The sequence below is a fragment of the Zeus faber genome, assembly GCF_960531495.2.
Source record: "Zeus faber genome assembly, chromosome: 20".
In the NCBI taxonomy this organism is placed as follows: domain Eukaryota; kingdom Metazoa; phylum Chordata; class Actinopteri; order Zeiformes; family Zeidae; genus Zeus; species Zeus faber.
The window spans coordinates 10,519,856-10,546,701 of NC_137207.1; the positions used below are offsets into that span (position 1 = coordinate 10,519,856).

At 44.7% G+C, this 26,846-nt stretch overlaps 2 protein-coding genes across 3 annotated transcripts in view; both read left to right on the forward strand.

The window, feature by feature from the left end:
* Window positions 1-1,594: 1,594 nt before the first annotated feature.
* sap30bp (SAP30 binding protein) lies at window positions 1,595-16,355 on the forward strand (the record flags this gene model as incomplete). The annotated part of the gene is made up of 10 exons (XM_080021364.1): window positions 1,595-1,688; window positions 1,975-2,093; window positions 3,958-4,002; window positions 6,697-6,739; window positions 10,744-10,832; window positions 14,097-14,188; window positions 14,440-14,552; window positions 14,666-14,724; window positions 15,284-15,374; window positions 15,504-16,355. 10 exons carry the CDS (start codon window positions 1,595-1,597, stop codon window positions 15,683-15,685), a joined length of 927 nt encoding a protein of 308 aa, XP_079877490.1. The 3' UTR covers window positions 15,686-16,355.
* Window positions 16,356-20,659: 4,304 nt separating this feature from the next.
* Window positions 20,660-26,846, forward strand: part of itgb4 (integrin, beta 4) — a 29,466-nt gene continuing 23,279 nt past the window's right edge. For both annotated transcript variants that reach the window (XM_080021963.1, XM_080021964.1), the window contains exons 1-6: window positions 20,660-21,086; window positions 23,206-23,282; window positions 24,349-24,431; window positions 24,705-24,806; window positions 25,259-25,463; window positions 26,724-26,820. In XM_080021963.1, coding sequence (XP_079878089.1) covers window positions 23,213-23,282; window positions 24,349-24,431; window positions 24,705-24,806; window positions 25,259-25,463; window positions 26,724-26,820 — 557 coding nt within the window. In that variant the 5' untranslated portion in view covers window positions 20,660-21,086; window positions 23,206-23,212. The remainder of the gene's footprint in view (window positions 21,087-23,205; window positions 23,283-24,348; window positions 24,432-24,704; window positions 24,807-25,258; window positions 25,464-26,723; window positions 26,821-26,846) is intronic.

Below are 26,846 nucleotides of genomic sequence, written 5' to 3' on the forward strand. Positions count from 1 at the left end.
GACCTGGAAAACTCTCAAGCAAGATCATGTCCATGAATAGGTGAGATTTTCAGGGGTGTAGTAAGTACTGGTGGCAAAATGAACATGTGTTACTGGTTGCATCACTTTTGATAAAGGAGATCAGATGTAACCGTCCTAAATCGGTGAGTAGTGTCATCTCATCTCATTCCCGTATATATATTTTGTACATTCAAGGACCTAATAGCAAATGTACACACAAAAAAAACCAAACGTATGCAGCTTAGTCCACTGAGGAGGGGAACTGGGAAATGTGACAAAGTCAGATAAGTGCAGGAGAGTCCTAAACACACAAGCTGACTCAGATCAAGGTTCAATGTGATGATGATGAAAATTTGATGGATGACGATGATATGATATATATAATAAGGATGACGTCGAAAAATGCCTTCACAAAAATGCATTACAACTCCTGTCATGATACTCCACTTATACCTGAATGAATGATCACCTGAACTAATCCAAAGGTTTTTACAAACACATTTCTTTTTCACCATAATTGATGCCGCGTTTCAACCGGTCCATCTCCCTCTACAGCCTGACAGAGCTCCAAGAAGAGTTTCACCATCGTCTGAATAATGACACGTGGCTGTATGGTGGTCTTGTGGTGATTGCAACATTTGTGGTGATGATTGTGTTCCTGGCTTTATTGGCTTTATTCTACGAATGTTTCTGTGTCCCAGGAAAAAAAGTCAAAAGGAAGTTCACAACTCAAAAATCCACACATACATGAGGTCACACTTAAATCAAGGTGGAATGTAGTCTAAATATCTTTTTTTTCCCCCACATGGTTACCAAAACTTTATCTATTTACTTTACAACGAATCACCAGGGGTTTCCAGTTTTTTTCCATCTGTTTCACAATTTACCGACTGGTCTTGCACCAGTATAAAGTCCTTGTATCAGTGATGATGAGTAGGATGGCATAGGATAATCATACGTTCAGAAATAAGAATTAATTCCTATGTCATAGGCAGATACTATTTTTTATTCATCCAAAGAGAAAATGAATAAATATTGGACGTAGGAACAAATGTGAAAAATGCGATTATCAAAAAGTGATAAACCTTGGAAATAAAAACATTTGACAATATATAGTACACCCCTGTCAACAATTCATATCTGAAGTGTAAAAGCAGTAAATTGTGCATGTATATATAGTATATTGTCTGTATTATGGATTCAATATGGGTAATAAATGCTGCTGTTATTGTGACATAATCATGTCATGTATTCTGTCTAAATTATGGATTTGATATTGGTAATAAATGTTGTTGTCATACAATTCAATGTGTTGTGATTCTTAATTGTAATAGAACACACACACACACACACACACACACACACACACACACACACACACACACACACACACACACATACATACATACATACATACATACATACATACATACATACATACAAACATATACTTTGGTACATTTGGTCTTTGCAATTAATAACTAAAAGTCAACTAAAAGTTTAAAGTAAATACTTTCCGGAATACATATGCGCGTGCGCATGTCCGTCATCACGTAATATGACGTATTTTCTCTGCGACGCATTGCTAGCAAATATGGCGAGCGGCAAAAAGAGCTCACTGCTGTCGTCTTTGGCGGATTATGGAGACGATTCGGAGCCGGATTCCGACCCAGAAACGGAAGAGACGGGTCTGTAACTTTAATTTTTTTTTGTAGTTCGGAATGAAGTAAAAGCTGGGAGAGGTGCACTGGGGTTTTGTGAAAAGTTCGGAACCAAAGTCGCATGCTAACGTTAACATGTTGCTAATCGGTAGCTGCTTCTCGTGTTATTACGGCGACTCGCGTGCAGTTCTAATGTTGTAGATCCGGTGTGCGACCGTCTGCTATTCGGATTCAACTGCAAAAAACAGCGTCACTATGCCTAGACTCCTCGCGATGTCTTGATAAACCCGTCCTGCCCCAACTGTATGTCCAGGGAGTCGTGGAGTGGGTCTAGTCTCTGCGAGCTACGGAGAGGATGACGTCACCCGGGTGGAGGACCCAGACGACAAGGGCTCTGGAGGTGACGACAGCGGCGAGAGCTCCCGCAACTCTGTGAGTATTTTGCTTTTGTCTTTTCAGAGTCGCGCCCCTCTGTCTCAACCCCCATCCAGGAAAGGGGGAAAAACTCAAAAGAAAAAACCCCTCGTGGCGGAAAATGGGAGAAGCCATGAGAAGGGATCACAGAGGGTTGAATGCCGCCTCCAGGGACCGCAGGCTACAATGAATTTCATTATTGGCATTATACGACAAGCATTAGGTTATGTACTATATTACATACTTTGTTAACTAGACAGTATAGGAGTGTATTGTGCTGGTGCATGGCACCGCAGGTAACGCTTCCAGTAGAGATACAGTCATCAGGACCAGTCCGGGATGGTTAGACTCAGCATCCATGTCCATAGCATAGGATTTGGCAAGGTCTTGGGATTTTAGCACACACCATAGGAACCAAGATTTAAGACTCAAGATAATATAACATAATTCCTTCCTTCCTGAAAATTTGCCTGGCACTCTGAAATCCTTGCTGGTCTGGTGTAGGGCTGCCCCCCTGAAAGTCGACGAGTCGAATCATCAGTCCGAAGCTGACAACATGCACAGGGATAAGGTTTTTATGGGGAATTATAAACAAGGGGGGATCATAAATATGCACGGCTCTCCGTGCGTCCCGATCGCCATGCCCCACTCTTCCGAATAAAACAACTAAAAACAGTGTGGGCGGTGGGGCACGACTTGTACACTCGTTAAGATAATTTTCTTCCCATAACGCATGGCAAGTGGGTGTTTGGGGAGAGAGTCACAGAGAAAGTTTCCCCATTATGCACGAGTTTGCTCCATACCGTTCTATACACTATATTTTTTCGTTCCATAAGCAGACATAAAATAAAAATACACTGTTTTGGCGCACGGATCGCTGGCGCGTGCATCACTTGCACACGCATCGTCGGGGAGGGATACACAAAATGTGTCCCAATCACTCCCTCTTGACTTTTTCTTCCTTTTTTTCATATAAACTATCTGGTAATTAAAAAATCCCTTGGCATGACTTTCAGTGGTTATTTCGACCACATTAACATAGTAGCATGCAACAGAGCCATGGAAACATAAAGAGTCATGAGACAGCTGTACGTATATGATGCAAGAATTCAATTGCGGCCTATATGAATTCCCGACATAATGTAGGGCTACCATATGGATTTGTCGCATTAATGGGACAGGCAGCCCGCATGTGTTTCTGTTTAAATCAAGCTCTTATAGCCTAACGTTTTGTTATTTCACTTCAAACATCAAAAACATGTAAATTAATAACAAATGAAACAGTTTAATATAAATTCATGCCATTGCCAGCTATCAAATAACAACATAACTGAAATCTCTTCTTCAACAGGATAGGCCTACTTCTTTATTTTTAAACATAAAAACAAATAAATAAATCGAAACAAGAATAAATTAACGCATTACATTTTTTAATATTAGAATTATTTTTAGATGAACACAAAAATATTAGGCCTGAGAATTTTAAATAAATTCACAGCATTGTCTGCTTTAAAAATAATAACTTCCCGCCTTATGATCCACCTTATTTATAATTCCTCATTGAAATTTTGTCCCTGTGCATTTTTGTAAGCTGTTTGATCCTTTTATGCACACTGACTGAAAAAAAACCCCACAACGGCTTGTCTTGAAGTCCACTGACGGGTCTCCAACAGATAATTCAACTTGTTGACTTTGTATTGTATTATGTATTATTAATATACTGTATATGAATGTATTCCATCATATGTACATGTGTAAAATGACTGGCAGCCTGAACACGAGGCAGCTCTGGCCACTTATTCTGTTTGGTTTGTGCGCCGAATTTCATCCTCAGCTGGAAGTCTATGGTGTTAACCTACGTATTTTTGTTTTGTTTTTATAGGAAATTGACGAATCTGACGAGGGGAGGGACACAGATGATGTGAAGGTATTTGAACCCCCCTCTACTTTCGGCACAGTTTAGACTTTGAAGGCAATCGAGCCTCCTTGTTTGACCAGGAGTCATTTGCGTCTTAATTTTTCACCTCTGTCTTTTTGAGTGACATACCCATAAATTCGACCATAAAACCACTTTGAAATGTGTGATCTTATTTGAATGATATTTGAAGCTGTGAAGCAGCATGGTCACTAGGGGGTACTGTGGGCTTATGTATGTTCTGCCAATGTCCACACCTCAGACTTTTTTTTAATTTATTGGTTAAACCTGCGCTCTCTAGAATTTGGAACCCTTTGATAAGCATGAATAGTGTGCTGTTTTCACCTGGAAAAGTGTGTGTGTGCGTGTGTGCGTGCGTGCGTGCGTGCGCGCCAACTTCCCGCTGTATTGATTTGTTCGCTTGCCGTTGACAGTGAGTCACTCCTTAAACAAGCAGAAACAATGCAGTAGAAAGGATGTCAGCGATGAACAAAGGTTTTCAGTTCCAGTGTGTGTTGCCAGTTTTATGCCTTAACCATTATGAATCAGTGTATAGAAAACAACTGCAAACTGTTAACAGCGAACACACGTCAATCAAATTAATAGAAAATACAGCCTCAAGGGTTTTGGATAGTTGTGTTGTACACAAAAGCTAATGTTCTGACTTTTCATAAGGTTCTGACCTTTCTGTTGGCTCAAAATAAAATAACGTGTTGTTGCACATCTCTATGTACTTCTGAGAAATACGGCACAGTAAAATGTTATTGGTTGTATGTTCATGAGACATCCTTGAATTGTAGTGACGGACCCTACTTGTAGCTATTTTCAAAAGTAGTATATTGTTAATATCAATTGCAGATGACGGGTGCTGTTCTGTCAGTAGAAACCATCCCACATTATGTTTGTACCATCCTGTCTGGCTATAACTAGGACTCTACACATCTCTTAATCCTGCTCTGTTGAGCAGTTCAGTGCTTAATAGGATTGGTAGATATGGCTATAAAATAATAATAATAATTTCACAATCTTGCTGTACATAGGGTCTTTTCAGCCAGCACCATCATTTACACTAAAATGCCTTCATTTAATCCTGTCAGGTATGCTGAATAATAGTTCATATTCAAAGATGTTCGCATTCAAGTGTACCTATTGCTCCTTTTTACAAAAGTCTCATAGATGTCTGAGATCCCCCAAAACATGATTTTGAAGTTCATTTGCCGAACATACCATCGTCCCTGTGCGCTGCCCCGACATGAGCCCGTGCCTTATGAAAGTCAGAACCAACTTTTAAATGACGGCTTGTAGATATAATATGAGTGAAGTTCCAGCAACGGGATTGCTTGTTTCTCACCTCAAATTTGTTCATAAACAGATTTTAGTGGACCGATAAGTTGAAATCAGTGAAGGTTACGGAGTAAATACAACATGGAACTCAGGCTGAAACGCCGTTTGCTGACATCACTTCAGCATTCCAGCGCAGTGCCAACGCAACTAGGGGAAAAAAAAAAAAAGCCCATGACGGTATTCAGTTCTCGGGGACCTCCCCAGTTCCTAGTTCCCCTCATGGATTCCCCTGAACTGTTCAGTTGCTAAAAAGGAAAAGCATAATAGGTCCCCTTTAAAGACTATTAGAAATTTCAAGAACTATTGATGTAGAATAAGAAAAAGTAGTAACTTTCAAGTGATTCGTAACTGCAGTGGTTACCCCCTCCAAGCTTCATCGTTTTTCGTCCGATCCTGAGTGTTTTAACTACGCCCAGAGAGAGTGATTGCGCTAGCTTTGCTACTATTGAGACAGTTTTCAAGGCAGCAGGAGAGGATACTCATGACTTGAAATTTCAAGCATTTATCCTTCTGCAAGGGATGCTGGTAGAAGTGATGGGAAACGGATTAGTGGAATGGTGGAAACTTTAATCTTCCTTCAGTACATTTTTCAGAAGATTGTGGTTGGTCTTGAATCTAATCTCTCATGTAGGGAACGCCATCTACATATGACAGTGAGTTTTTATCCCTCCTGCATTTCTCAATAAATGCCTCATTCTTATCGGTTTTCTCATTTTATTCGGAGAACTGCTGTTTTGGGATAATTTACGGCCCTGTCTTCCCCGTCTCCTCATCCTCCAAACCCAAAACCTTTCGGGGGGGGGGGGGGGGGGGGGTGTCAGAAAGCTGCTCAGCCAGTGAATAGGAGCTCTGTTCCCTTCTGCTGAACCTGTGTTTTGCACTCAGTGCATGTGGATCAGGGTCTGTATATTACAGGCTGCTCAAGGTCCCTCTTCCTCAGCGTCCTTTTTTTTTTCTCTCTCTCTCTCTCTCTCTCTCTCTCTCTCTCCTTGAGGCATAAACTCTGGAACAGCCTAGACTGGACTAGTTATTTACTGGCCACTTTTCTGTGTGTGTGTGTGCGCGCCATCCTTCCTGCCAAGTTCTGTTGTCCGCATTCTGGTACATTTGCATTTCTTGTCCAAACAAGCCTTTTTGTTTTGTGTGCCTTTTGTTTCATGTCACAAAGCCAGACGTGTCGTGATTCACATCAGTTTATCTATGACTTGCATTCATACCGAGCAACGTTAATCTTCCATATCTCTCAAAAAAGGAGTTTCCTTGATCGAAATTTTTTTGTCCAGTCGAATGACAGTAGAAGACTCTCCTTCCCCCTACATCCTCCCCTTTGTACACCTCTGCTTCCTTTCCTCTTATTTACAGGAGACCTCAGAAGCTGAAAAGAAGGACCCCAACGAACTAGTTGGTAAGTGTAGGCGCGCACTCAGTCACGCACCTCTTCCAATGCCTGCTGAGTCTGTAACATCTGTAATTCTGCCACTCACCCAGAGCCACAAAAGAAATCAAATGGGAATAGGAACATTACAACCCCCCAGCTCAAGCATCTGAATGTTCTGTGGTATGTTGATTGGGTGTTGGTGCGTCAGTCTTATCAGTTAGTAAACAACACAGTTGAGGTCAGTTACTTCCTTTGTTTGACTAGAGAGTTATTGACAAGTGGCAATTGGTGCTAAAATGCAGGAACTATTCAGCTACTGTTAGTAGCTAGTGAATCACGATGGTGTTTACAAACCTGCATGGTTTTATGTGTGTACATGCGGGCACATGTGACTGTTTGGTAAGGGAAAGGTAAGAGTCAGATCTAACAGGATATGAGTGAGACAGGGTGCAGCTTTTAAAACATCGTGTTAAGCCATAAATCTCTTGCACAGAGGACTTTCACTGTACTGGTCAGTTGTGTCCCATATTCTTCATCCAGCAATATATTGATTGATGCATAAAATTATAAAATGCATAAAATTTATTTACAAAAGGCCGTGAAGGAACTGAAGTGAGAAGTGACGTGCACTATATGACCAAAGGGCGGCACAGAGAAAGCGTGATTAAAACATTTAAAATAATATCTCCAACTTCCTGAGGGGATTAGTTTTTATACGGTTGCTATTCAGGAAAGGTCGAAGCAGCACTTCTGGAGCTTGTGGAGATTCTAAATCTGCAGCCCAAGGGCACTTAAGCAACACCGTCGCTCGCTGCCAGGGCAGAGCTGGAACTTGGCCAGTTGATTTAAATGCCGTTATCGTGTCTTAAAATCAAACCAGACTTCCGTGCCTCCTTTCAAAATGATCCATAGGCAAGACGGCTGACCGGATTGTGACTAATTCCCGCCGGAGTTCGCTCTCATTGCACACACCACCTCAACCTTTCATTTTGCACAAAAATAAAAAGAAAGGGGGACAAAAGCGTGGGATGTGGGGAATTAAACTCCGTTGTCCGGTCGATGAGTGTGACTCACTGCCTGGGACATTGACACTTGACATTCCTTCAGCGGAGCCCGACTCTTCAGTCCGTCCGTCAGTAAATGTCACTGTGTGTCTGCCGAGCGACGCACGCCAGCTTGCTCAACGCACATCATTGTGCGGACACTGAAGGGAGGGACATTGTCTCTCTCTGCCGCTGGCTGACCCACCAAAAGACCTCCAGGGCACAAATTGGGACTTCTGCTCCTTTTAATTTTTTTTCCGTGGGGAGTGGAACAGATGGTGATTATTGTGGCAGTGTCCCAGCTGTGGCCGGTCTGTTCAATTCTGTCTCACATCGGGCCCTCAACTTTGCACTTCTGTTATACCAAATGGCAAGCTGGGTTTGTCGGTTATGCACATTTTTACATCCATTGTTGCCGTGGAATCCCAAGTTTATGTTGTGCTTAATCCAAACTCACACAACAAGGTGGCAAAAGAGCCAACTTAAACTGATCTTTTTTTTTTTTTTTGGGGGGGGATTAACCGGATTCTATTATCCACACCGGCCCCCCCGGCCCCAAACTCATTGCCATGTTTAATTTTGTGTGTTTCTGTGACTAGGTTTAATGACATGGCGAGCTCCCAGAAACTGCCTATGACTCAACTGACTTGTCTGGTCAGGTTTTCTTTCTTTTTTTTTTTTTTTTACTGCCAGAGGCCACAGTATTTCTTTTCTTTTTAGTGTTCTGTAGAATAAAATGTACAAACTGTCTATAAGCCACTTTGCTTAAGTGTGTATTTTATGCTCTATACAATGTGGTACTTAATATACCTAAGATTTGTATTCTTGCATGCTCCGTAGTCTTTGTGTGATCAAATCAGTATAAGTATATACAGTATGTCCTGCCCTTCCTTGCCCCTCCCCTCCCCCCCACCCCTTTTGCTAAATGATTATATCATAGTTGTGGGAAGAGCAAGGAGTTGCAGGGAGGGGTAGAGAGGTTTATTGGGAGGAGAGAAGAAGTAGAGGGGAAAGGTTTTCTGCAACCATCCGTGGCATGTCCTCATACGTTTACCAGACCAAAGGTCAGTTCCTGCACAGTCCCCCAGGCAAAACCGCTCTGTACTCCCTGCTACTTACTGGGAACACGTTATGCTAGCAGATCCACTCTCCACTATTCTACCACCTGATTTGTGCATCTGAAAGGTGCAGCAAAACTCCACCAACGTTGCTGCTCCTCCTCCACAAGGCTTCTTGTCCTTCTTGCTTGTGCAAAATAAGGTGTAACCAGTATAGGGATCTATGCGGTGTAATTCAGGGGCAGGGATTGAGCGGAGATTGACATTGGCATGAGCAGAGGTTGATCCATTGATTGATTGGTCTCGGGGTGACGGGCATTTCCTCCTTAACAGAGAGAAGGGTGCAGACTGCCTGTTTTGAGAGCTTGAAATCTCAACAGCCAGGTAACAGCCAACGGACTGACATTGGTCAACAACATTTAAGAACCCCTGCTGCTATATGTCATGGTCAGTTGGTGCCACCAGCTAGTAAAATATTACTTATTGTACTTTTTTTTGTTTTTTTTGAGGATCAATTGAATCCTTTAATTTGTACATCGTGGAGCCCTGCAAGCTGCCCAGGCATGACTACGGAGTGAGAGTTGACCCAGACCTTGCAACTGGTCCAACCGATGCTCTTATCAGTGCAAGGTGGAGAAGGCTTTGATACGGCGGAAATTACTGCTGGCTTTGTTGAAGAAAGTCATACCCACCACAACCTTATTTTGATATACTTATGATTTGATATACACCTCTTAGCTGTGCATGGATAGATTTCCATGCGTGATCGACCCTCGTAAATTGCATGAACCTAGTATCCAGCGGGATGCCTGACCAACCGCATTTATATCCTCGTAGTTATGTCATCCTACCTTAAATGCATAAACATCAAAGAGAGATGTTTGGAAATGCAGTTTGATTTTGAATTTGAATGCAAACTGCATTTCCAAGCCGGGGCTTGGAAGGTCTACACACTCTCAAATGCATCTGAAGTGACACAGAAAAGAGAAAAATGTGGCCCAGACTGAGATCTTGCAAGGTAAGCTAGCATTTGACGAGGCTACAAAGACACCAATTCAGGGAGAGAAGGGGGGGGGGGGGGGGGGGGGGGGTGTTTCCAAACTTTTTCAGTCAAGTTTTTACTTGCCGACGCTCAGCATTGAATGGAATCAAAAATGGACTTTCGCGTTTGCACAGATTGCACAATATATTCTGGACGGGCTTGACAGTGTTGAATGACTACGGAGACTCGGCGGCTAATTGGGATTTAGAGTGACAGAGAAAAATGCTTGGCCCCCGGTCATAGAATGTAGAGAGCGAGGGAGCGCGACGACTCAAAAACAAGTTGAGAGGGAGGGGTGAGGAGCGGAGCCGCCCTTCTCCGTCTGCAAGCCCTGACACAGCCGCTCCCTGCCCCGGAGGCCATCTCTGCAGACTTAGGCCATGCCAACCCCGCTGAGGCATGAAGTTACAGTTCTGATTGGGGGGAAAAACAACCGACACGCAGAAGTTCCGCAAACATGTGCAGTCAGTACGGAGCAATTAATTGTTTGGTTGTTTTATCCACACCCCATCTCACTCCTGATATGTCATTTGGCACTTTTTTTGTGTTCTGCCTTCCCGCTGAAGAACTAAATATCCCAGAAAATTACATGCAGTTCCTGTGATTTACAGAGCAGATAAAATATGCATTTTCATGATTTCCGTTGAATTACGTTCTATAATGATCCAGGACAGTATGGGGACATGGTATGTATATGGTGGTATGTGTAATACTATGATCTCAAGTTAATTCTCAATAACCCCCCCCCCCCCCCCATGATCGACTGCTTGAGTCTTTGCTGAATGTGGGTCTTGTGAAACCCTCTGAGATTATAAATGGGATTAAGTGTGACGTCTGTCATGGACCGTTTTTTTTTTTGTTTTGTTTTGTTTTTGTTTTCCTCCCCAGCCCTTTTCTCGGAGAAAGTGAGGAACATGTCACCCGATGAGATCCGCATCCCTCCTGAACCCCCAGGACGCTGCCCTAGCCATCTGCAGGTATACTCCCCACTCAAACTATATGCTTGCACTTGTCACCTGCACGCATTTTGTCAACTTCTGCCGTAGTACCTGAACTTCCCCCTGGGGCTTAATAAAGCATTATCTTATCTGATTTTAAACACTTTATAAAAAGCTCTGCCCTATTTTTATTATCCTCATCAAATACTCATTATGTGGTTGATGTCCTATCGTGCTGCGTGGTGGTATTTCATATATTTGTTGTCGATATTACACTGATATTTTTCACACTTTTTCCTGTTGATGCAGAATGTATAAATTGTGTTTGGATATTGTGTGCTTTGTAAACTGGGGAGCTATGTTTTTTTCTGGATGAAATGCACTGTTGTGCGCTAATGTTAAGATTTCTCAAGCGATATCGATGAGTCATTTTTATATTCAAGGGCTTATGATCTCGGTGGAGTAGTCTCTTTATATACCCCCCCCCCCCCCACACACACACACACACTCCGTGGCTGTTCCAATATGGGGGTGATGTTGACGTATGATCCCCATTCAAATTTCCAGGCGCAGATCCTTTTCTTGATCTTTTTTGTTAGTTTTCAAATATTCACTTTGAAAACCTACACCTGCACACATTATGTGAAGGTAAAATGTTAAGACTGTGAAGCCTGCTTAATGCACAGTTCAAATGAATTGCTTTTGAATACATTAAAAATGAATGGATGTTCTTATATTTTTTTGCTGTTTTGTGCTGTGTGGTTTACGACAGCCTCTTGTAACCTTACACATAATAACAAGAAAATAGAGCTCTGGTGTCGGACTCAGTATCTGTGTCGCCACATGTGTGGGAGTCGGAGCAGAACTGAAAAACATGAGATCTATGCTATACTGTATATAGTTTTCATGTTGTAAATGTTGCTATCATTGCCAAACAGGCAGCACCCATCAGTCTGCCCTTTCTCTAGGGCTGGGCGATGAATCAAATTGTATTTTCGATTAGGATTTTGGCTTCCAACGGTTATGAAAACAAGGTAATGGAGATAAAACGATTATTGCGCCGCATTCCATTTCGCCGTGACGCTCTCGTTTTGTCTTGTGTAATAAATCCAGCCTACCCCTTTCCTTTACAGCGGTGCACGCTCGCCCCTCCCCAAACTCGCTCTCAGCTGGGCTGTTGTAGCGCCGGCGGTGTGACGGTACCATGTGGCACGTTTAGTTGAAGTAAAGGACAGGGGTTTCCATGTCTGAATCCCATAAAGTGTGGTCGCACAGATCAATTATGCCCATATTATATTACGCATGTTATAATCAAACATGAAGTCTGACGAGTGTTGGGGTTCAGGCACATCGGGGCTTCCTCCGCTCTCTCCCCGGCCGCGCCGCTCTCCGACTGGGCAGTGCGCAGCGGGGATGAGGCCCCTAGGAACCGACACGGCGGGTCTTCCTCAACGACCAACTTGAACTCGAACTCGCCCTCCTCCCAACCCGAGCCGGCCGCGGCCCCCATCCCCACATTACATTACATTACATTTAGTCATTTAGCAGACGCTTTTATCCAAAGCGACTTACAAGGGAGAATAACATTCAAGCTACACATAAGGAGACCGATTGACAAAAGAATCCGCAATTTTCAGTGAAGTCTGATCTGACACGGTCAGAGTCCCTCGGCCCGCTCCGAACGTCCCATATAATTGCAGATCGCCGCAGAACTTTTCGGACTATTCTCAGACAAGTGATGATTATATTATTTATTTAAATGTATATTATATATATTTATATTGTATTTATTTATTTATTTATTTCCCCCATGTGAAATATATATATATAAGATAGATAGATATCTTATATCTATCTAAGTTTTTTTTTTTTTTATTAAGTTAAAAGAAACGCATGAGGTTTCCAAATAATCGAGCAGCCCTACCTTGCCCTTCTAGAATGTGATGTTGCCTCGAAAGGAAAACATACTGTATGTACAATATGATGAAGACCAGGCATACCCTGTCTCTCATCCTCTGCTTCTTCAGAATGGTGAAAATAAAGGACGGGTCAGAGGATCTCTTCCGCTGTCTTTCTACCCCTGTTCAGACCTGGCGTCTTGTATCCATTCCAAATATATTCCGAGTGCCTCTTGAGAGGGTTTTCAGTCGCAACTTGCATTAACATGTGTCTCCACATGTCTCCAGTGATCACTTGAGATCTGGCTTTTCCTTCCCTGCTTAATATGTTGGTGTCTTTTCTGTAAGCCAATTACCATTTTAAGCCAAAGCAGTGCTTTTTCTCTGTGTGTGTGTGTGTGTGTGTGTGTGTGTCTGTGTGTGTGCGTGCATGCGCGTATACGGCCAAATTATCTCTCATGGGATTTTTGACCAAATCAGTGGAACCGGCAATCTTTATTTTTATTGACTGAATATGTAATGCTTTTCTCCCCTCTACTTCACCGTTACTGATTGCACGTTCAAACAACGGCAGCGACCCATGCTGTTTATACTGTACCCATGTTCTTTGAAATCCGCCACCAACCCTGAACTTGAAAAAAAGTTATATTCATTGTTATTGGCAACATTTTTTTCCTGGCACCATTTATTTAAAAAGGTGTTTTGTATACGTTCTATGTCCAAGCAAACTGGATGTATCTGGATGCAAAAGATTTCAGGGTTCTAGATAATGATATAGAAATATCAACCCCGCCACACTGTGAAATATGATCTCAATTTAGTCTCCTCCAGCATTTCGTCTACTCTCCTGGGCTCACTGTTCTCTGCTTTTTGCAAGCCCCCAGCTCCACGCAGGCTGGGTCTGGAGGTGTTGAGGCAGGTCAGCGGGGAGTGGCAGGAGGCTGACTGAGTCTAAGTAGAGTGAACAGCTCAGCGGAACCTCCGCTGGGCTGGCGTGACCCCGCCTTGTCAGGAGAAAAACTATGCAATAACCTTGCGGTCGAGACAGTCATCCCGACGAAACTCTTAAAAAATGTCATTCTTTTCTACTCGAGGGACTTCCGTTTCCATTTCAACTGTGTTATAATGAATCTTATTTCCGGAGCAGGGAAACTACAGTGAAAACATCCCAAACACGTCGAGATGAGATTTAAATTCCACAAAAAAAAACGTATTTTGAGCCGTTCCGTTTCCTGTAAAGCCCAATTTACACCAGATTCCTTGGCTCCGGGGCTCTCACCAGCTAGAGCCAGTTCGAGCGTGGTTGTGAAATATTTCTGTGAGGTACCAGAAACAGAGGACAGCACAGGCCTCTATCCCCTCGAGCAGCTAGGTTGACCGTGTTTATCTGCCGTCTGTGCCACAGGAGAAAATCTACAAGCTGTACGAGCGAAAGCTTCAGGGGGACTTCGACACAAACAGCCACATACAGAAAAAGAAGGAGTTCAGAAACCCCAGGTAGGAGGCTTAACTTGAAAATGAGAGCAGGGGTGATGCAACATCCACCCGGCAGAACACAGCGCATCGCATTTAAACGTACCGGAATTCGCCAACAAACCAAGCATACTTGTGATTTTTGATGAACGCTGAAGGAGCTCATTTCCGACCCTCTGCCAGCAAACGTGGATTGATGGCAGATGCTTGTCAGCGCACCCTCGAGTTTTGCTGCTGTCACTTGGTGATTTGTGTGTTTTCTTGTCGTCTCGCAGTATTTATGAGAAACTTATCCAGTTCTGTGGGATAGACGAGCTGGGAACCAACTACCCAAAAGACATGTTCAACCCTCATGGCTGGTCAGAGGACTCTTACTATGAGGCTTTAGGTGAGTGTGTGAGTGAGTGAGTGTGTGTGTGTGTGTGTGTGTGTGTGTGTGTGTGGTCGTGTATGTGTGTGTGGCTCAACACCACCTCACTTGTGTTTGCGCGCTCTCCACAGCCAAAGCCCAGAAAGTAGAGATGGACAAACTGGAGAAGGCCAAGAAAGAGCGGACGAAGGTGAGAACAGTCAAGGAAAACGACACAGAGTTGAGTATTCTTTCGGCTCTTCCCAAATGTTGTGTTCCATGCGTCAGGGGCAAGTCTCCACCAGCCGCTTCTGATTTCAACTTTTATGTTCTCCGTGCACATACACACAGATAGTAAGGTTGCCAAATTTCAACCCTCGTCACTGCCCTATGAGCCAAGCCTATTGCTACTTCAGCTTTTCTGTGTTAAGAAGTAATCTGGCCCGCTCAGGTTTGTTCCTGCTTTATAGCTCACCTTAGCGGTGCCAGAGTTTGGAAGCGAATGTGCCCGGGTGTGTCCCAGGGAACATGGAAACAAAACAATGTGATACGTGTTGCTGTCATCATCATCATCATCATCATCATCACCGCCGCCTCCTCCTCCACCATCCCAGCTGCCATGTTAAGGGCCTGGAAGAGCTCAGCGATTCAACTTGAATCAACATGTAGCTCGTACCAAGCTCTCCTCCACGCGCTCTACAAAGAGAGATTCTCAGGTGTCAAAGATTGTAACAAGCCGTATATTTTCTTTACTCCTCTCCCCACCCCAGATTGAGTTTGTGACGGGCACTAAAAAGGGCACCAACCCCTCGGGTACAGCGGCGTCCAGCACTAGCACCAGCACAACCACGACAGCCACAGGTAAACTCTGAATGGCCTCGGGGCCAAAATCACTGGTTCACTATGGAGTCTCTCACACACACACACACACACACTTATAATATTTTATTTTATTTTCCTCTTTTCTCTCTCTTGGTGACCTGCCATCAGCTGAGGCCCAGAAGAGGAAGAGCAAGTGGGACTCGGCGGTCCCCGTGACCCTGGCCCAGCCCACCCTCCTCACCACCACCTCGTCCCTTCCAGGAGTCGTCTCCGTGACGACCACGGCCAGCGGCACCAAGACCACCGTCATCTCTGCGGTGGGCACCATCCTGAAGAAGGCCAAGCAGTGAAAATGGCAGAGCCAAGAGATCTGCATGAGTGACGGAGTGAACAATGGTGAAGAGTAATGGGGTGTGTGTGTGTGCGTGTGCGCGTGCGTCCAGTTCTACCGTCTTCGACCGGCCCCCTGTTGTCATCAGAGAACCTACGATTCTGGCTGTGGGTTTCTACTTGGCATCCCTGAACTAGCTTTGCCCCCTAATTCCGAGCCGGCTGTTTTGCTGACTTTGTAAATGACCATGCAGTCCGACCTCTCCTTCACAACATGGACTTATCTGGTGAGGTTGGGAATTCACTGGTCAACACTCACCCCCACCAACCACATTTGGCTTCCATTGAAGCTACCAAGGGGTATTTGTTGATCACATTTTTTTAATGTTTTATCTCTCGCTCTCTCTCTGTATATATATATATATAGATGTGTGTCAGATATAACTTGTTGGTTTAAAATACAATGCTTTGGACTATTAGTATTTTCATGGCTCTTAACAAATACATATGCCAAAGCTGGACATGGACGTTAGTATATTTTTTTTCATTACACGTTTATTTTTTTGTCGTTTTTTTGTAATGGTTCATTGGAAAACACTGGGGTTTGTGTATTTTTAGGTTTGTTTTTTTTGTTTTTTACACTTGTACATATGCATCTGTTATTTTGAAAATAAAATTGATTGGATGCTTCTTGTCACCTTTCTTTTATAAGTGCCTCAGTCTCCCTTAACTTTGAGGTAGTGCGTCACCCCACGCGGTCTTTCTTAACTCCCGTCTATTTTAGAGTAAAGTAGAGTAAAGTAGAGTAAATAAGTTGCCGATCAAAAAAAACATTGGCTTCCAGGTCAACTCAGGTGAAGGGGAGGGGGAGGGAGAGAGAGAGAGAGATTTTTTTTTACCATGGAAATCAAAAGACCCCTCTTTTATTGGGAACAAGGCCTTTTCACTGTAGGCACTGGACTGGATCTGGACAGAATTTATCACTGGCCGTCTCCCACTTACACTCAGACACACACTGTTTCAGTCTGACATTCTTCCACACAGGGGGATCCATGTGGGTTACAGCTGGAGCTGTAATTTATGTTGTTCATCACCTCAGTTTTGTTTGAAGATTCAGGTTTGATCTCCCGAGATCTCCCCTTCATATGAGTTGATATCAAACAGACCTGTATAGCCCCTATTTGTTAAAGTTTTCATAGCTTCGGTCTAGATTTTCCATATACGTTCTCGGAAAAACCCAAGTTAAAAACATCAATCTCAGTTGAAATTCACCACCCACCTAAATATGCTGAGACCCGGCCTCCCATCTAATCCTGAACACACCGCGGCTGCCATGCACTGCAAGTTGCATAGTTTTCCCTGAGCCCTTCAAATTGCGTTCCAACATGTAAGTGTTTGCAGAGCCCGAGACCTGAGTTCTCATCTGACACGTCTGGCTGAGAGAAAGATGGTGCTAAACCGGCGTCCCAAATGGGATTGTTGGTACGGAATAACTTCGGAAATAGCTTTAACGTTTTTTCCTTGTTGGTTTTATGTCAGGTGATCCGCGGCTCACCTGGCGTCATTTTAAAACCGTACTCATCTCAACAGTCGCGAACGGAGAACGTTGTCCGAGAGACCAATTTGACTTTTGCGGTACCTCGGTTTAGTTCCAGGCTGGCGGAATAGGCGGGTACATAACCGTGACCTGAGATGGACGTCCCCTCCAGGTCTTATTCTGGTGAGAGAACTCACCAGAACCAGCCGGTGCAGGTTTGTAAAGTAGGCGTTACCGTCTGCTGTGGGGGGGGGGGGGCGTGGCCTATGCAATCCGGCCAATCAGTGGCTTTTCCGTTATGACCGTTAGGGCCGACCAGCTCGGGTCGTCGGCGGCACCCGGAGCCATGGCAACGTCCGCTGCCAACCTCGACGTAGCCGATTTGGGATCCCGCACGTTCTAGTGGTTTTTGTTTTCGCGACGTCGCTATATCAACTTTGAATCCGCAGCCGCTTTGACGAAAGGCCCTCTTCAATGATCGGTCCGAGCGCGCTTGTCCGAATTTTGCGCGTGTAGACACATTCAATGTCGTCGTAAGCCGAAGCGATACCACTCATTTTACAATTAAAAAAAAAACAAACAAACACAGATTTGGAACAGTATTATGGCCATCACGACAAAAAAAGAAATTACGAATGCCCTGTGTTTCAAGAATTAATTCTAAATAAATCCAGATTCTCCATTAAAAAAAAAAAAATAATAATAATAATAATCGGATTCTCAGGTGGAAAAAGGCAGCCTTTGAGATTGACAACGAAATATTACTATCAGATTAATATCAACATTGCGAGAGGGGGGGAAAAGTTGGCTTTTCTTCAATGATTGTTACTTTGAAAGACCTTTTCTCTCTGAATGCCTTTATTCCCCAATGGACAACAAACGGGAACGGGCAACGAGTCCCGTTTTAAAAACGAACTAAAATTCCTTTCAGAAGCTTAAAAGGTGTGCTTGTTGAATGAATCACGCGTTGATTCGACAAGTGTTACCTTTTATTTGTTATCTCCAAAATGCAGGCTTGCTTTCCTAACGGTTAATACAACTTTAACCCCCCAAAAAAACCCTCAGTCGGCTGATAAGCGACCGAGCGTTCAGGTCCAACCTCAAAACTTCGACTCCGTCGTACCGCGGGGCCGCGGCGCGCAGTGATCCGGGGGCAGCTTTTGTCATGGAGATGAGGGAAAGTTTGGCACGGACCGGGCGACCTCGCCACTCGCCGGCGTGTGGAGGACCGCGTCCGACGGCGACTTTCCGCGCGGGGGACGCCGCCGGTGGCCCGCGCTTCGCGTTTGACGTCGCACGGGCAACCCGCACACGCACCGCGGACGGCTCCGCTCCGGCCCGGAGGTCACGCCTGACGGCCCGGCCTACTGTGTCCCTCCGCCGGCGCGTCCCCCACAGTACGTACTATTTTCGATGGTTCAAAAACGACTTTACTCCTATTCCAGTCGAAACTGTTGACGACTTGTCTAGATGTGGTCAAGTCAGCTGAAAGGGGCGAATAAAGATACAAATTTCAGTTTTTGTATTTATTGTGGAGCAAGGGTGTCTAAAGATGCGGCCTGCGGGCCCGATTGGGGTCCACAGGGGGCTCTAAACCGCCGATGATTTTGGGGGGGAAAGGAAGGAAAAAAAACCCGTCATTTAAGAAATATTTTATTTCCAATATTCCCATTCGGTTCTTATCCACAGTTATAAATGTGTGAAATCGGTATTGTCACGGCAGAGTCAATTGCAGTGGAGTCTATTCGATGTTAGTCTGGCTCATACAACCAAAACAAAATGATTACAATTAAAATACAATTATTAATCAAGTACAATTAACACAGAGACGTGAGGAAAAAGTAAAAAAACAAAAAAACAAAACATATATATATATATATATATATATATATATATATATATATATATATATATATATATGGACCAATTCGTCCCCGATCTGATATCGGTTTGACGCCCGTGACGTCCTAAAATGACATCTCATCATGAGTTAACTTGTGAACCTTTCGCCCCAAACCCAACACAGCTCGGCCGCATTCCCTCACCCTGGATTCTGCACAAATTAGGCCGGCCGCACCTTCCTAGCCGTTATCCTCCCCCGCCGTGAAAGGCGAGCGCGTTTACCGGCTGCGCGGACAGGGCGTGGGCCCCAACAAAAAAGGACGAGGGTTTGGAGAATGTAAAATGCTGAAGGGTGTCGTGTTTTTTCTCGACAGTTTTTATGCCCCGGAGCCGCCGTCTGAAGGCAGGTCTGGTCCTTACCCGGGTCATGCACGTGGGATTTGCGCAATCTTCCCACCTCTGAGTCATATCAAATCCCCGGGTCCTGAGTCACGGGCTGGGTCCGGGTGCGGTGTGTGCTCTGTGGATGAACCATCCACTCGTTTTTTCGGGGAGGTCTTTCTGGAGGGCGTTGGAAGCCCAAATTGAAGCAGCCACCTGGCTTGTGGTCTGCCGCAATCTAGCGTGTCTTGCCCAAGGACCCTTGATGAGAGGCACCCCCCCCCCCAAGCCTGGTATATATACATGGCATAAGTATGTATGTGTATATATCCATATATACATTGGAAAATTACTTTAGGTTTTGTTTTTTTTTCTTAATCAGGGAGTTGTTGGTCGGAGATTAAGCTGTGAACAGACTTGCGGCTGTCTGCTGGAATCAAGCGGCTGAATTTGTGTTTACAAAGTGTTTTTTGAGTGATGCAGTAAATACACACACACACACACACACACTGCACAGATTCGGTAGCCCAAAAGATAGGGCACCGTGCCATTTTGGCATGATGCTCCAGGTACAGTGCTTTTGAGCTCTCTTTTGCCAAGGAATGAACATTCCCCGTTCCCTGTTCCACCGCAGCCACAGGCACAAAGCCGAGGGAAATGGTTCTAGCCTTAAGAAAACGAAAAAACCTCTGCATGCACGGCAAGATATACTGTATGTGTCAATCCTGTCACGCATATCAAATATTTTGCGAGAGAACATACCCCTGTGGCTAGGAGCGCTCACTTGTGTGAATTAAAAGGGGGGGGGGGAGGGGGTACGGCACTGTTTCTCCCTAGACAGCAAGCAGTGTTCTCGGAGTGCCACTCCCAGGGGGTTGGGAGTCGACCATGGAAGGAAAGGCTGGGCTCGCCAAGCCTCAAGCCCACACAGGTGAACTCCTGCATGGGGAGGAATGCAACAGGGAGGGGTGGGGGCTGGTGCTGACACATGGAGGTGTGGAGCATTTTAACTTCAACCGGAGTCGGGGAGCGAGATAGAGGCACAGGAAGGGAGTCAGCCCTCCTCTTCGTCATGGGTGTACTCACCTGGGCGGGTGGGGCAGGGAGAGAGGGAAAGGCGGAAAAGGCGGGAGGGAAAAAAGAGGGAGAGAAAGAGGGGGGAAGAGGAACAACTTCTGTCTGTGCAAGCTAAAGGAGGGATCAAATCACAGCACGCAGACCTCATTCACACAGTCGGTGACTCTCACGCTTGACAGGTCGCTCTTTTTCCCCCACTCGGTGACGCGGGCAAGAAGGACGCGCACAGGAGACGGGCACACTCAAGGGGAATTAAGTTGATGGTCTGACTGGTCGGGACCGAAAAAGAGAGGAAGGCATAAAGATAGAAAAACAAAGAGAGAGAAAAACAAAGAGAGAGAGAGAGAGCGAGAGCGAGAGAGAAGGAAACAGGAGCGACGTCCTTTTTACTCTGCGTTTGCATTCCACCGATCCTCATAAAGTTGGAACTTGGACCCTGAGGACTTGGGAGAGGGGACCTGCGGTGCCCAACGCAGGTGGAAGCTTTTCCGCACGCGGCCAAGCAAGAGGGAAACACATTAAGTGGTTTCCTTTATTTAATTGTTGGACTTTTGGACTTGAATTGGGCCACTGCGCAGCAAGAGGTACGTTTGATCAGTAATCTCTTTCAACATGGTCATAAATCTCATAATTGCTCCATTGTTTTCAGTGCCCTCGCACCATAGAGGGCACGCCGGGAAGTTTTAGACTGCACAATGTGATGCATTTTAAGTTGGTTTGACTGGAAGTGAATTCCTATATGATTACATTTAAATCCGAGGGCGACATGGATGACCAAATATAAGAACAGTCAGTGTTGACGGTCAGTGAGAGACAAAATGGGGCGTGTTTATTAGAAAACATTGGCTATTAATGACATGCACATTATACCTACAAAACTGGCTTCACAATGTGGTTTTCATCTCCTGTCTCGGTGGAGGGCACAGCAGATTTACCTTTGGTGTCAAAAGCCAGCACCCCTGACCCCTGAGCTCTGTTATTCCCGTGGCCCCCGTGCCATGAGGGGGCCATCACCACACCCTGCTGAGGAATCTTCACCTGGTGGCCTTGTTGTCCTGCACAAAACACAACGTGGTGTTTGTTTTTGTAACCAGGGAAAAATGATCCTCCTCGCTTTTTGTGTGTGTGTGTGTGAGTGTGTGTGTGTGTGTGTGTGTGTGTGTGTGTGTGTGTGTGTGTTTTCCTGCAGCCTGTAATTCGTTCTGACCAGCTTTTAGACAAAGCGGCGCTGCTCACCATGCCGCTGTTTCCTCCCTCCCACCAAACTGCTTGTGATAGTTGCCTGTTGCAAAGTAGAGCCGAATACAAAGTGGCTTTTTTTTTCCAAAGCACTTTACATTGTGCGACTTCGGGACACAACCGGAGCCCCGAGACAGGCGCCTCTCTGTCCTTTGTGCGCCGACCCAAACCTCGTCGGTGATATATGGTGACAGCTGGTCAGTGATATATGGAGCGTGGCGGATGTGTGTACACACGCAAACACCTGTAGGCAGCTGAAGTTCACGGCGAAGTGCTAAGTCGCCATTCTCATGATCCCTTTTGGGTTGTGTTTTTGGAGATGGTCGGGTAACTCTCGCCGAAGGGAGAAATTCCGGCTCTGAGTTAAGAGGCCCTTCGCACTGATGGTGGAGCGCCATTAAAAAAAAAAAATAACATTTTTTTGCACAACATCTGCCCACTGAGACAATTACTCAGACATTTTGTGCCACACTGTGCTCTTTGTTCACTGACGGCCTCTCTGTTTTGTGGAGATAGTGTCCGTGTTTCCCCGTTGGAGGTCTTTTCTTGAACATTATCAAGTGATTTTGCTGCACAGTTCCCTTCTGGTTCCTGTCTGTATACAGAAGTTCTGTCTTGATGTCCCGGTTGAAACGAAATATTTTTTATCGCGACTGTCTTGGGGTCGTTGTTTTTCTGAATATCTCCCTCGCTCTCGTTTCCTGCCTGTCTGTCTGCCCGTCTGCCTGTCTCTCTCTCATTCCCTCTCACTCCTTCTCGCTCTCTCCCACGTTCTCTTTCGGTGTGAAATGGAGGGTAACATTTCAGGCTTTAGAGATAGCACATAGCACGATTATTTAGTTATGCAACGGAAAGTGAGAGTACGTTTGATGTTCTGAGGGTCTGTCATTTCACTGCCTGTCTGTCTGTTGTGGAAGGAGCAGCAGAGCATGAAGGAGGTTTTATTAACAACTCAACTGTCTGCTAAGTAGTTACTAGACAGACTACTTTAAAGACACATATATTACACCTTACTTGCTTAACGTTATTGTTTTTTCATGTGAATAGAGCAGAAAATAGTTTTTATTACAAAACCAGTCTTCATTAGTACCCTTTGTTGTGGAATGAGCCGTAGAGGAGAGGGTAGGGGTGTGTGTGTGTGTGTGTGTGTGTGTGTGTGTGTGTGTGTGTGTGTGTGTGTGTGTGCGTGTGCGTGCTTTCTCCACTTTCTCCTATGCCTTTGAACCAAGGGAAAATTACAGGTGGTTCAGGTTACACCTTAATGTGGTCTGAAAGTGACTGCATACCAGGACAGGTTCTCTCTCTCTCTCTCTCTCTCTCTCTATCTCTCTCTCTCTCTCTCACTCCCTCTCATCCCTCTCATTTGTCCCGTTCTCTTTCTTCCTCTCCAATAGTGTTCAGCCCAGTGTCAGGAACTGATTACTACCATATAGATTCATGTGTATGTGTGTGTTTTTGTTGCAGGGAGGAGATGGGGAGATGGACCTTACATCTCTCACTGCTTCTGGCAGTCCTGTTGAACTGCTGCTGTGCTCAAAACGGTGAGGACACTAGGGCTGCAGATATTCCTCTATAATCCCATTCCATTCCAATGTATAAAAAAACTGAATGCTCAAATGAAGTAGGGGAGGTAGTGCGGGGCGTTATGCACGGTTCCGCTGCTCCGATCAGAGTGATCTTATCTCCAAACAAAGCAAATAAAGACTCTACATGTATTTAATTTACTCAGTTTCCTGCTGCTGATGGCGGATGGCTCCTGTAAAAATCCCGCCTGTGTTCTCACGGCCCGGTGGTTGGGAACCTCTGCACTAGAGGTCATTCCGTCGTTGATGCTGGTGTTTATTTCCCCCTTTCATCGCTACATCTGTGGAAAACTGGACATTCCGGTCAAAGGCGCACTCTCATGGGTACACACAGTAAAACGCGCTGGTGCGCTGGTGCGCTGGTGCGCTGGTGCGCTGGTGCGTCTCTGCCAAAGTGGCACACCCTTACCGGGAATATTTCTCTCATGTGCATTCACTGTGCAAAAAACTGGATGGACTTAAAATAAACGTTATTGCTCATTACATGTGAATTGATTCGCTAACGTTAGCCAAAACATTTATAATCAATTATTTATTTATAGAAATAAATACACAGCCCTAAAGGGCACTAATCATACCTCATCTAAACTGAAGTATTTTTCTGTATCTTCCAGATAATGTTGTCACAATACTGGAATTTCTAACTGCAATTAAATATCTTGAAAATTTTTAATATTTGATACCATTTCGATACCACGGGTAAAATTCCCACAACATCGAGGGCATAACATTTTCGATTGTTATTAATAGATAGATATAACAAGGCTATAAGGTGACCACACGGTACGACTTATACTTTCTTGGCTGGTAGCAGAGAACATGCGGTATCGAAAAACTATCTTAAGTTTCGATACCTCTCACCAACTTACCTCCGGCGGCAGAAAGTTAACTTGCAGGGATGAGAGGGGAGAACAACATTGGGTACAAACTGTTTTCTGCTACCACGGAACTTTTTCGCTATGTGATGCTGGTTTTGTTGCTTGTGTGACCCTGACTCTTCCTGATCCCCCCCCCCCCCCAACAGTGAACTATTGCTTGACAGCCAGGGCCAGTACCTGCTCAGCATGTATTCAGTCTGGGAAGGGCTGCACCTACTGTTCCGACGAGGTGAGAGCAGGGAATCGAACCCGGAGCTAGCCCGGGGACTGAAACTTTAGTAGGCGATTAATTGCCACACATATTATTGTGATTAACAGCTCAATTCATGCCACTATCGTCATATAAGTCTACGCCATTGTAGTAACACACATCCACTTCATGAAGAAAAATAATTTATTGGCGTTGAACATAAGAACACAAAGATTCGGAACGGTTCGTTTTCATCAACTCAAACAATGCAAATGCGCCAAATGCATTTTTTATTATGTTCCTTTTTCCCAGACCTTTAATGGCCCCCGTTGCGACCTTAAGGAGAAGATTGTGGCCCAAGGCTGCACTGCTGGGGGTATTATCGCAGATGAAAGCACCCTTCACATAGAGCAGGTACGTGCCCATCCTTTACTACTCTTTTATTTATTCATCCCTCTATTATTATGTATTTATTATTTATCCCTCCATGGGGCAGTGGCTCGCGAAGGTAGCTCCTAGATACGTCAATACAAGTTACTAGGATGGGTAAAATCAGGCTCAGCCTCAGTGCTTGCACTCTGTGCAGTGACAGTTAACTGATTCTGAGCGTAATTATTCTTACTTAATCACTTGATCTTCTAATCACAGGATGACAAGGTTCCGCCCCCCACTACCGTGTCAAATTTCTGCCCCAACCTTCTTTGCAACCCCTTCACTTCTTTCCTTCCTTCCATGCCACCTTTGTTTTCCATTAATTCTACCTCCACCTGTCTTGCTTTCTCCCTTGCCTGTCCCATCAGCCCTATAATAATAATTGTATTAATGATCTTATTCCCCCCCACCCCCCATTGGCCGCTCCCCTGCAGAAGGAGCAGATTAATGTCAGGCTGCAGCAGTCCCAGGTGACGCCTCAGAGGATGAGCATGTCCTTCCTGCCCGGTGAGGAGAAGGTGGTGGACATGGAGGTGTTCGCCCCCACCAAGGGTCCTCTGGATCTCTACATCCTCATGGACTTCTCCAACTCCATGGCTGACGATTTGGACAATTTAAAGAAGATGGGCAATGAGCTGGGTGAGTGTCATAGGGCGGGGGGAGGCGGGCATGTTGACCCCAAACTGGCCCTTGTCCTCTGAGGTGGTTGTCTAAGACACGCTGTGTATTTGTGAGACGGAGGGAGGCTGGCCTGCGCGAGCACCGAGTGTCGATTACGCACATTTTAGTATTTTTAGTATTTTTAGAGCTTAGAGAGCTTATTGTGCATAGTCACCGGGTGTCATGACATTTCACTGCATATATGTATGACCGCATGTATATGTATGTGACAAATAACCTCTTGAACTTGAACTTGAACTTAGCTTCCAACTTGGTGTGGTGGCCAACTCTGGTACTGCACCTCTACATAGAGGAACGTTTTTGTTGTGATTGTTGCGACCAAAAAGGCTGTATTCTGCAAAACCTGCGATGCAATTTGCTCAGTTTTATGTGATTTTTTTTTTTTTGTAGTAAAATTGCGAGAATTGGCAAAACAATGCAAGTCAAAGAAAAAGAAGCAATTTCTCTTAATTAAACTATTACCACTGAAGAAAAGAGTCAGGGATATATGCATATCCACCCACCACACAAATTCAAAAAATGCAAGCTGTTGTGAGTTTGGGGAAGGGAGTGGCAATCAATCTAGGGCTGAGATAGCTCTAGATTTATTAACTCTATGACTTTCAAAGCCCTCTGATGTGATAATGCTCTGCCTGAATTTTGCCTCTGGATAAACTTTCACACATTTCACACATCACATTTGTCAAAAGCGACTTACAATAAGTACATTTTATCACAGTATCAAACCACTGTATATCACAGTCATAGCCAGCTTAACCTGCTCTTCTCTATTCTCGTACAGTGACAGATATATATTTTTTTTCACAAGAAAGTATGTCAGAAAGTAAATGGGAAAGGTATCCTCGTGTGATAGAAGGGTCAGTGCAAGTAGGGTCCAGGTGGAGTCTGAAGGGATTGGTCTTCAGTCTCCAACGAAAGACGCGCAGTGATTCAGCCGTTCTGACAGGGGTCTCGTTCCACCGTCGTGGCATTTTCACGCACTAGATAACAAGAAAGATTTCACCATTATTTTCTTTGCCGCACCGTGTTGAACACGAAAAGCAGAAACGAAGACCACGATTAACACATCAACCGTATATTCTAGTCTGTTTTTGTTGTGGTTTCTCAGTTGGATACATCGCGTTTTGACACAGAATCTGTGCTCAAAGCAGTGCCGCTGATATACTGTAGGAGCAATATTGAAATGTGTTTTTCTGACTGTGATCACGTTTCCTGCAGCAAGGGTTGTGAAGACGCTGTCAGACGACTTCACCATCGGCTTTGGAAAGTTTGTGGACAAAGTTGTGGAGCCCCAGACTGACATGAGGCCCTCCAAGTAAAAGCGAAAACCCCAAACAAACG